Source organism: Miscanthus floridulus, chromosome 15 (assembly GCF_019320115.1).
Source record: "Miscanthus floridulus cultivar M001 chromosome 15, ASM1932011v1, whole genome shotgun sequence".
Classification (NCBI taxonomy): Eukaryota; Viridiplantae; Streptophyta; class Magnoliopsida; order Poales; family Poaceae; genus Miscanthus; species Miscanthus floridulus.
Genome location: NC_089594.1, coordinates 80026663 through 80038384, shown reverse-complemented (window position 1 = coordinate 80038384; position 11722 = coordinate 80026663). Strand labels below are relative to the sequence as shown.

The window sequence follows — 11722 nt, the reverse complement described above, 5'->3', positions numbered from 1 at the left end:
TTCTTGATGACCAGGCAAAAGAGGATCAAATGAGATCTTCAGTTCTCCACAAGACGAGAGAAATTTACGGTACAATCAAGCAGCACTGGGAATGTGCCAGACAGTTCAAAAGATAGCTACAAACTCTCTTATTCCTAAGTTATAGTCCTCCAATTTAGATGGCACGTGGTTTTAACATTCTTAGCACTGACCACGTTGCAGAGTTTAAATTCATTCAATATCAAATCCCTTCTCCTGGAGCTCCTGTACAACCTCATTCCTCATCCGAAGCCATAGTTTCTGTGCTTCCTGCTCAAACTTTTTAGACTGCAACTGCTTCTGCATGTTTTCAGAATCCATATTGGCATCAGCGAAACCCTTGGGTCCAATTGTGGTTCCAAGAGCACCTCCACTCTTTATGAACTCCTCAATTGCCTCCTCATCACCAGGGTACGGGAACTCCCTGCGCTCATAAAGGTGTGCCATTTCTTTTTCTTCCTGCAAGATGTTGGGAATAGATTGTCTTATCAGGGAGACCAGAAACTAGCGGGCTTAAATCGACAAGCATTCACACTGATCATCTATGGCCACTAAGACTAAGATGATGCAATGCAGCAAATGAGAGATTTATCATATACTTTCTGTCCATTTTGAAAGCCAAGAAAACTTAACAGCAAAGTTATTTATGGCACTGTATAAAGACAACACATTTTCAAGCATAGCCTACATCCAAAATTTATTCACAACAGAGGAATACCCTATTGTAAACGCTTGAGATGCATCCTTGTCAGCACAATGGAAAGCAGTTACCAACAAATGAGAGCAAATTTAAGTTCCACACTTAGGAAACCTGTAGTGGGAGCATATCCCATATTTGAATGATCCATATTAACCATGCAATGCAAAGAGGTCCGAATCTGGTTTTAATTTTATATGTGTAGGTTTGCCATGAATAGCCTTGCCAAAATCAGTACTGGCGCTTCAAAGGTTGATTTCTACAATGTGGTTCCACATTCAAGGTGTCACAAGAATATAAGGGAAACTAGAAGTCAAAGCAGGAATAATATGGAAAGGCTGGAAGTATTAAAAGTGTAGCCATTTCGATATCATAATCATAATGCAGGTCCGATGCTCTAAGATAGCAAGGGCTGGCGTTACTGTACAAAGTTTCACCTTTATTTGCACCTGAGAAGAAAAGTTCATCTCAGGATCAATACTAGCAATGAGGCAAGGCAACGCGTTTTCAGCTCTGACACCGCCGATTTCTACTTCTGGAGTCAGAAGAGGGCCATAAAACTCAGGGTATAAGCTAATTTGAGGATAGATTTTCAATCATGTAGCCCTAAAATATTCAAATTCCAAGGGGGGAGGAAGTTTAAAATCTAATCTAAACCAACAAAGAGGATTGCAGGTCACAACTGCAGAACCTTTGGACAAAATAGGGAATTTCCGCACTATTACAGCACAGCCCAACGAACGAACGAACGAGAGAAGACGAGACGGGAGGAAGTGGAGGAGGAACCTTGGGGCGCGGCTTGAGCGTCCACCACCCGAGCGGGGACGTCTCGTTCCAGAGCCAGGCGACGCCGAAGAGCGTGTAGGTGCAGAGCGTGGCCTTTCCCATCTGCTTCCAGAAGTAGGCGTCCTCCTTCTCGAACCCCATCCGCCTGCGCCCAACCACCAATCATCACAATCAGAAACCGTCGTAGGCAAGGGCGGGTGCGAGGGCGAGGGAAAGCAGATGGGCACGCCGAGGTACCGGCGGGGCCGGGGCCGGGGGCGGGGGCGCTGACCTGAGCAGCCTCCGGGCCTGCGGGAAGTTGCGCAGCATCGCGTGGGTCGTGTCGGGCTCTTGGTGGTGGATCAGACGCCGCGGAGCGGACGGAGGAGGCGGCGGCGGCGGTGGTCTGCCTGCGCAGCCGGATGCCGGAATCGCGAACCCGGCAGGCGGCAGGGGAGGTGCTGGTATCGAGCGGCCGAGGGAGTCTTGGCTGAACAGAATGGACGGTCGGGATGAGCCCTGATGCGCTGTTGTCTTGTTTCTGCACAGACCTCAACTCCAACCGGCATGCGCAGTGTTTTCTGAAACTCTGCAATGTTCCGAATACTGCTATTGATTCATTCAGACGTGGAAAGAGGCCTACGTACGTGAGTATCTCAGATTAAACACCTGTTCGTTTATAAGCCGGCTGATGTTGTTTTGTGGTCAGGGAAAAACACTGTATCATGGCTGATAAGCATGGCTGATACGATGAAGCGAACGGGGTGATATCACCACAAGCTGCTGCTAGCACTAAACTAAACACACGGTCAGCACACGACATGAGCGACGCCATGATGCGTCGCATTAGGAACTGGATATGCGAATTGGCTGAATGTGTCCTCCTTCTCTGCCTCCAGATTATCTGAAAAAAAGAGAGAAAGAAACAGCAGGCATTTTTGCTTTGTGTTGTGGAGCTGGGCCTCACTGCTGGCTTGGCTGCATACATGCTGACGACTCTCACGCAGATTTGAATGTCATCATCGGTGCATGTAATGCGATGCGATGCAAGACTGAGTGAAGATGATATGAATCTCCATGATGCATCCATACATACGCAATGCAATGGCGATTGATTCATGGATGGGCAGGCAGAGATGGAGGCAGGCGCTTCTTCGTTCTCTGAATCTCAAGAGCAGGCTGTCCGTTTCTGAATTCTCATGGATCCGTCCTCCGTGCTGGGTAGCTGCTTCAGTTCAGCGTTGAGATGAGATAGACGGAGGCAGGCAAACAGACATCCCAAAAGGCGAAATGTGATATAAAAAAGAGGAGACAGGTAGAGCTCTCCGATCGAGGAACACTGACATGCTTTGCTTGCACTACAAAACCAGGGCCCATGACTGATGATGCACCATGCTCCATGCGCCACTCCAATCCATTTGTTTTTGTGTGATTTTTACCATGCAATTGCTGTGAATAGTAACATGAGCCCCTGTGATCATGCCATTGCCATGGCAAGGCAAGCAGGGGCGCGCGCGCGCACACACACAGTGAGAGACAGTGTGAGCTTTTAGCTTGGCACACTGACCTCTCCCTCTCTCAAGATCCATCATGGCCCATTCATTCATTTTGTTGTTACACTTGCTAGTTGCTTGCTTGCATGGGAGAAGCTATCACTTTGAGCCTTCCTTCCATGTTCTGGGTATTGACTGAAAACAATGGCTAATGGCATCTTATAGTGTACAGTTAGTTTATGTACTATTATTATGGAGATTACATGAAGTAGGAGGTATGTATGTTGTACCTGTACTCAAGTACTACTAGCTATGTATGCATCATCTGCAAGTACAGACAAACACTAACAAAGCCTGAATCTACATCTCACCCAAGCCATGTCAATCTTTACAGGATTGGAGATGCCAAATAAAGACTAGTACCATTCTCTAGTGTTCTTGTGGCGGCTTTGGTTCTTTTTTTGTTTGTTTTTTTCTGCTACTACTACTTGATACTACTCATTGCAAGCGTCACTCCGTACTTAAATGTCTGTCGTTTTCGCTTTCCGAGAAACAACTTTTACTAAATATATATTAAAAATATTAATATTTATGATACATAATTAGTATCATTAGATAAATATTTAAATCTAGTTTTTTAATAAATTTATTTAGAGATAGAAATGTTGCACGTATTTTCTATAAATCGAATCAAAGTTATCGGCACGCAAATCGTAGCGACTAACATTTAGGGAGGAGTACTGCCATACACAAAGTGATATGACATACATACCACTATGTCTAGTCTAGTACTGGAGGCACCAGCACGCATGATTGCCCTCAGCTGACAATTGACAAAGAAAATGCCCGCAAGAATGCATGGGCGGCTATGAGGCTCATGATCGAAAAGAAAAGCACAAAATAAAGGAGATACTGCCATGCATGCTTGCTTGTTGTGGATACATGTCAACCTTAGACAAAACTAAAAATTGTCATCAAAGAATGTAGAAAGTGGCATGGTGCTTTTGTTCAATTCCTCTCTCTCTCTCTCTCTCTCTCTCTCTCTCTCTCTCACACACACACACACACACACACACACACTGATAAAAGCAGTCAGTGACAATCTTGGAAGTGAAGGGAGATGGGTGGGCAGCACTCTGAAATGTCACCATAGAGAGAAAAACAAAAAGGAGTGAAAGGGTTAAAGCGAGAGAGAGAGAGAGAGAGGGAGAAGGGTGGAAAAGATTTTATTGGAAAGTGATGGTTGGTGGTGCCCCCCTATCTTCATGCCAAGAAAGTGGCTTCCAGGACCAACACGCAGGGGTGGGTTGTTCTAGGGGTTTTAGGGGTTAAGGCTGAATGAGTGAATGTGATTGTCTTCTGTACACTACTACACTAACCAACCAGATGAGATATTCCATGACCAACAAAATGCTGAAATGTGGTGCCCAAGCTGCATGATCTTGAAAGGCTGTTTTTGTTTGTAATGACCCTTTACACGCGGGCGGCCAAAAGTCTCTCTTTTCTGTTGGCACTACTGACCACCCTCCCTCAAACAAAAACTGGCCATCAGAAAGTAGCAACTCATGAGCTCTCAGAACCCAACTCCATCTCCATGGGATGTCTGAACTCTGAAGTCTGAACTGAACGTGGCTTGGCTGCAAGCAAACAAGTGAACAACCTATTTTGGGTGGTAAAGCAGTTGAGCTGAACCCTCAATGGCCTGCATCACTGCATCTCTTCATCATCATGAACACGGTTTAGTGAACTAGTGTAACCCTGAACTCTACTCCAAATCACATGTGATTGGCCAGGTCAGCACTTATATAAACAAGTGTATAGTGTAAACAAGCAACGCATTCATCTCCAAGCACAGTGCTCTGTGTATGCAGCGCAGCGTGCAACAGTGGCAGCCAATTGAATGCGCCTTGTCTGTCGGTCTCAGCCATAGACAGAGAGCTCGAACGAACTTGCCATTTCTTCCCTAAAAAAAAACTTGCCATTTCAAACCCAGCGCAGACGCAGGGCTGACCGCTGAGAGCTGCTCCTTCTCCATCTGACCGTCCACCATGAGCACCTCCATTGACCTACGCCAGGTGCTTCAATGAAGGGCAGGGCCATTGCATCCACCAGCTTCCACCTGCCCGCCTGACCTGCCGTTCTGAATTGAAGCAGCAGGGGACAGGGGGCTAGCTGTTTCGGCCTGCATGCGTCCCTCTCTGAAATCTGAAGTGCATGCAGCGCAAGTGCAAGCTTTGCTGTGGATATGCATACTGTACACTGATGCGAGGCAAGGACAAATCTTGGCCTGTAGATACGTTTGGGGGCCGATTTGAATGCGCACCACCTCTTGCAGCTAGTAGCTTGTATGGGAATTGATTGAAAGCTGCAAATTATGCACGGAGGTGATGCCTGATGGACAGTTGCAACTTCCTTGTGGAAACCTGAAGATCTTGAAGAAGGGCAATTTCCTTTCCTTGTGGCTGTTCATCTCATCAGATCCTTGCTGCTGGTGAAATAAAGGATAGATCTTGCAAATTAAGCACTCCTAGCACAAGTGTTTGAAGCTTTACTGGTGGATAGATATGGCACGGAGGTGATGCCTGATGGACAGTTGCAACTGCATATATAAACCATAAACTCCTTGTCTGGGCAGAAATAGCACGACGTTTTCAGATCCGAATTGGATGTGTCTCAGTTTTTGCATGCATGCATATGGCAAGAAACACTGTTGCCAAAATGGGAGCACCAATTCATTATCTTTGAGATTGTCCGTGTACAAGATCAGTAGCATGCATCTTGCACGTTTCATTTCATCCACACAGGGCACAGCTAGGTCCAGAGCTCTAAAAAAGAAACACTGCTCAAAATCCAATATATATCATGCAAAGAATCAGTACTGCTTTCTTTCTTCTTCTTCTTCTTTTTTTAAACTAATCAGTACTTTCAGAGTAAAGATTTTCCAATATATTAACCTAGGACGGATGGTCGGATGGATGACATATCCTTTTCAACCACGTGCAAAAAATATATGTATTTTAGTTCCCGCGCATTTCGTCGCCGAAATCTTGTTCCTTTTCTACCTGAATGAGGCACATTTGAGTCGACGACAGTGAAGTAAAGCCTGCAAATGTGGAGCTAGTGGCATCCCTTTGGAACGGATGCATGGCAGCCGCATCACCAAGCAAAGCCCAGCACATAAAAAAAAGAAAGGAAAAGAAAGGGGAGATGCTAACCTTCCATTACTTGATTATTAATTTAATTGACAGATGTGGTTTAATTTATCTTGAGCTGATGGCCTGATGCACGCACGCACGCGTTGCCTCCTGCTGCCCCGAACGCGAGGGCAGCATCAGGCAGGTAGGCAGAGGCAGCTCGATGGGTGCGCCTGTCTATCACAGGCACAGCACAGTGTCAGTGCGATGAGAGCAACTATAATAGCATGACTAAATACCGGAGGAGAGAGAAGAAACGGGTTGTAAGCTTATAGCCGGCTTAGGCATAAGAACTAAGAAACTCTGTGAGAGAGATAAGTGGACCATATATTAATAACGAAGAACTAATTACTATATAAGTGGACTGATAGAAGGTTGTAAAGGAACGTTACAGCTAGTAGCTGACTGTATTATTAGGCTTGTTTGATAAAAATATTATGATAAGAATATGATTATCCCTACCAGCAGTGGCCGCCGGCCCCGGTCAACGGAACGCAACACGCTGTGGTACCGGACTGAAGACTGAAGATGAAGAGAAGAGAATGGAGTGAGTGGACGAAACGGGCAAGGGCAAGCAGGTAGAGAGGAAATGCGCATGATGTTGATGCCCCGTATCCAAATATTCCCTTTGCCCTGCAGCCATGCCAAAGCGGACATGGTCCTTGTTGAATCCTCTGCGTCTGCGTGCGCCGGCAGCACCGGGCCAGCCTGAATTTGACTAGCATTTTATTAGCTTGGAATTGGAATCCCATACATAATAAACGACCTTCAGATCAGGCAATTCAAATCTGAAATCTTTGGTGCTCTCAAAACCAAATAAACGCCACTGAAAGTACCATTGCATTTGCATTTGCTTGGCTGCTTGAATGGGAGTAGCAGTAACAATTTACTATCAGTCTCCATCCAGTCTTCACAGAGACAAAAGAATACGTACTCTGAAGAGTGAAGAGTGAAGACGGTAGACGGAGGAGGGAGGCTGACCGGCCCTGGCTTTTCATGGCGTGCGCTGCGCGCTGTCGCCCGTGGAATCCAATAATAGCCACACCTACAGATAGCCCAGCAAGGGCAAAAGCGATGCAATGCACACGCACGTACAGTATATCAATTTGTGTCTGGTTGAAACTTTCAACCCAAAAAAAAAGTTTGGTTACCCAGCCCGAAAATGCAAGTAAGGCGGTTTTGGACTACAAAATTTTGGTTAAATAAAAGCGATAACGTGTGTATATCATGAACAGAAGCCGTAAAACGGTAAGCAAGAGTCAAGAACTCAAGCTGGTACCTTTTTAGGACACCAATCCACAATAATACATAATACATGTTCCGATTGAGGATTTTAGTACAAAATCTAACAATTAAAAAAAAACAGATCAATCAGAAAATGGAAATACTTGAGGAATGTAAAGGAGACATCTGGACATACCAATCCTAGAACACTGAGAACATCGAGGAGGCCTGATCTTTCGAGGTTTAGTTAAACTCATTTTCTGATCTTTTATTGATGAAAATGTCATCTTAATTTCCTCAGGATCTAATCCTCCAAAAAAAATCTCCTTCTCAATCAATGTAGCATGTCCATTCTATTCAATAGATCAGTCTTGAATCTTGATTATATATTTTCATAGCTGAGAAGGCTCTCTTTCAACCGATGTCGTTGCCACTAGACAAAAAAGCAATGCTAGCACAACGATGCGATAGACTAATGGAAAAGCAACAGCAATGTTTTAAATTTGTAGATCATGGATTCCATAATCTCCTTGGTCTTTGGGCGGACACAAGATGCTCCACTTAGCTAAACGATATTTCTATTTTTTCTCATCACCTTGCCGGTACAACCGAGAACGGAAATAATAACATCATATACATTGGTAGATGACTAAGCACTGAATTTATCAATGTAAAGCGTCCACCAATGGAAAGATGTTTTCCTTTCGAACTACTCAGTCCCTTCTCAAAATGTTCATCAACCTTTCTCCACTCGTTATTCCTAAGCTTCCTAATATATACAGGAATTCGTAAATACCCAATTGAAAAATCTCCAGACGGCCAAACAGTTCGACATATTGATCAAGGTGGTATGGGCATCTCAAAAACAGAACAACTCTCATGAAAATTGTTTTTTAAACCCGATACTTGGGTCATGATCCATAAAAAGAACTGTATCATCACTGTAGAATAGATAATCTGCCATTAATGAGATGATGCACTACTCCACTAACCTGCCCATCCACTTTGGCCCTGTTTGTAAGAAAAGCTACCATATGCGCAACAATGTTAAAAAGCAATAGGAACAAAGGATCGCAGTCGAAGGCCTTTCCTAGTTTGAAAGTAATGCCCAACATCGTCATTAACATTGATTGCTATACTCCCACCCAAAATTAAAGTTTTAACCCAAATTATCCACTTGGGCGAAAACCCTTTTCGGTCGTAGTGTTTGAAATAAGAAGGGCTATTTAGCTTTATCATACGCCTTTTCAAAATCTATTTCTTTTCATGCAACTCATAAAACTGTCTCATGCAAGATGATGAAACTGCCCAGAATGTTCCGTCCTCGCATAAATGTTGTTTCTGTTGGACTAATAATATGGTCTACCACTGAATTTAGCATGTTGGTTTGCAACTTTAGTAAAAATATTGAACCTCAGATTAAGCAAGCAAATTGGTCGATATTGTTAAATCACGTTAGCTTCTTGGACCTTTAGGATATGGGTAGTTACCACAAAGGTCAAACAAAAAAACGGTAAATTCCTGCATATAGTCATGGAACATTTGCTTACTAGCATTAGATCCCCTTTGATGGTACTATTCCAGAACATCTGATAAAATTCAGCTAGAAAATCATCTGGACCAGGTGCTTTATTATGGTTAGAAAATCGCTTCTTGTACCGCTTGCTCAGTAAAAGGTGTGGTGAGAAAGTCATTCTCAGTCAAAGATTCTTGTTAGCTGAGGGATATCAAAGATTCTATTCTATCCGCCTCCAGCCAAGGGACTAACCTCAGGTTCCCCTAAAGGCTCCTTAGAAAACCTAACCCTCAACTATGCCATTCTCAGGATCAAGAGGGAAAAAAATATTTTTCTGATTTTTACCATTGGCGACCATTTGGAAGTATCTAGTGTTGTTATCTCCCAAAAAGGCATCTTTTTATCTTTGTCCTTTGATAGTACTTGATTCCTCTTCTTTGAGTAATTTGGTCAGTTGATCCCAAGATTGAGTAACATTTTCTTGTTCAGGTTCAATCAAATCCCCGACCTCTGCTATAATGTCTAGATCATTATTTATTGATTGGAGTTTGACCTTTCTTTGCTTATAAACTCTACTAATGTGGGAAGCCCATCTGCTTAAGTGCCTCCGCAGGGCACTAAATTTATGGTTCCAACGTTGGACTGAATTCCTACCTTTCAAACGCCCAACATCGGCCTAAAAGATGTCGCCGGGGATCGGTTGAAGCTGCACTCTTGCTCTGCCTCGGTCTAGCCGCGGTCGCCTATTCCTGATCTCAACAACATAATCATTAAAATGCTCATGGTGAACCAGTTTGAACTGTTTTCCCATTTCGCTTAAAGGTTGGTGTTCCCATATCTAAAAGATGGGGTGTGTGATCCGATACCCCCTATCCAAAGCTTGCAGTGAGACTAAAGGATACTTGAACTCCAGTTCAGTTGACATAAGAGCCCATCCAAATATCCAATCTCTCGTAGGTGTCTAATTTAGGTAGTGTCGTAGTGAATTGACCAAGTAAATCAGCGTCCCGTCAATTTAATTTTCTGAAGATCAAAACTGTCGATGACAGTATTTTGAACAGGAAAAAACAACGGTCAACGTATGCAGCTATGGATGATGTCGATGCGGGGGGGCGGGGGCGGCCGGCAGAAAGGATGGATCATGGGTGTACAGTAATGGAGGCTGTTAGATGCAGCAGAGCTCGCAGTGGAAGCATGCATGCGTGCGTGCGTGCCCGCCCTACGTACTCGACCTTCACGGCTGCGGCCACTCCAGTATAGCAGCAGCTCGATCGCAGTAGGATTTCCGGTGCCCCGGCTTTTCTTTAGCTCGCAGTCGCAGCAGCTGGCAGCAGGCAAAGCAAGCCGGGCGGCCGGCCGTCCAGGGTCCAGCCTGAGCACGCAGCTCACTGCCGGTCTGCCGCGGCCCGTGACACGTCGGTCGCCGTCCGTCCGGCACCGGTTACAGGCCGGGTGCAGCAGCAGAGCAGGCGGCGCAGAGCTCGCCCGTGCCGTTTGGGTGTGGCTTATCGTAAACAATCATAGATTTCTAGTCAGAACATTATTTTTCTCTCACACAAATCAATCAGCAGTACTTTTTCATAAATCAGCAACGATACGACTCAGTCCAACCGAACAGGCCGGTAGTATCGGCTAGCGGTGGCTGATGAGTTTTACTGGCAGCTGGTGTAGTAGCCGTAAAAGCGCCTGGTGGGCATGCAGACCTACGTACTGTTTTACATGAATGCCCAATTACATACCCCAACCACTCTCCCGTTCAACCTGAACTTTTATATCACACGAGGAGGAAGAGATCGATGACGGGGGTTGGTGGTGGCCCGGCCCCGACTCGATGCATGCATGCGTTTGGGCATGTACAGCCAAGCACTCACCTCATCACCGGAGCAGCCAAGCTCTCAGCAGTCTCATCATCGGAGCAGTCAACACTCACCAGTCATCACGAGCAAACAAGGTAGCAGCTCACGTCGTCTCGTCGGCGGTGCATGGCCGGGACCGGGACCGCCGAGAGAGAAGAGAGATGCATGGCAATGGCAAGGCATGGAATCGAATAAAACACAGCTGCAAGCTGATGATGGTACTGCAATGGGTAAAGCACTACGGCAGTGGGTTTTGCTCGCTCCATCCCTTTGAGCGAGCTCGCAGCCAAAAACTCATACTCGATGGGATTCTTCGAACGGCACCAATAAAAAATCCCGCTGGATCAGAGGAGAAGCTACACCAAGGACAGCAGGGAAGGGAATAAATGCAGCGGGCGTGGGAGCCGACGAACGGAAATCGTCGCCGGGATCCGCCGCTGCAAGGACGAATCCGCGGGCGGCTCCATCCCGTCCGTCCGTACCGAGATCCGACGGCTGGCGGGCCGGTCAAACCGAGTCCACGCAGACGCCCGCAGCAGTCCCGGCTCGTGTACGGGACTGGCTGGACCAGCGTCAATGTGGCATGCAAGCAAATGCAAGGCAAGGACCAGAAGGATCCTCTGCGGCCGCCACTCGATAACCCGGAAGCCAAAAGCCAATAGGCCATTGTTTTGTTTTGTTGCATGCACAGGGACTGCACTGTCAGTGTCAGCTGCACCACCACACTGCATTTTGAAATGGAGCTCAAAAGATTCGTGCGAATGGGGTGGGTGTTCCGAGTGTGGTCCAGCGTTCAAAGGCACGCTTGTTTATTCCACTGTTTGGATAGGGGCATCGTGACTGAGGCGGCAACAGTTACGGGCCGGGCACGGGCAGCGTAGTGTGAGCTGCTACTGCACTGCTGCGTTCACCTCTCGAAGCTTTTTAGGCGCTGGTTGGTTCCGGCTTCTAAATCAACT

At 45.9% G+C, this 11722-nt stretch overlaps 1 protein-coding gene across 1 annotated transcript; it reads right to left on the bottom strand.

The window, feature by feature from the left end:
* On the bottom strand, window positions 1-1989 carry LOC136509111 (uncharacterized). Its single transcript, XM_066503919.1, has 3 exons — window positions 1773-1989; window positions 1502-1646; window positions 1-477 (listed from the first exon to the last, which is right to left on the bottom strand). The coding sequence occupies exons 1-3, from the start codon at window positions 1808-1810 to the stop codon at window positions 211-213; spliced, it is 450 nt and encodes a 149-aa protein (XP_066360016.1). The 5' UTR covers window positions 1811-1989; the 3' UTR covers window positions 1-210.
* Between the last annotated feature and the right edge of the window lie 9733 nt (window positions 1990-11722).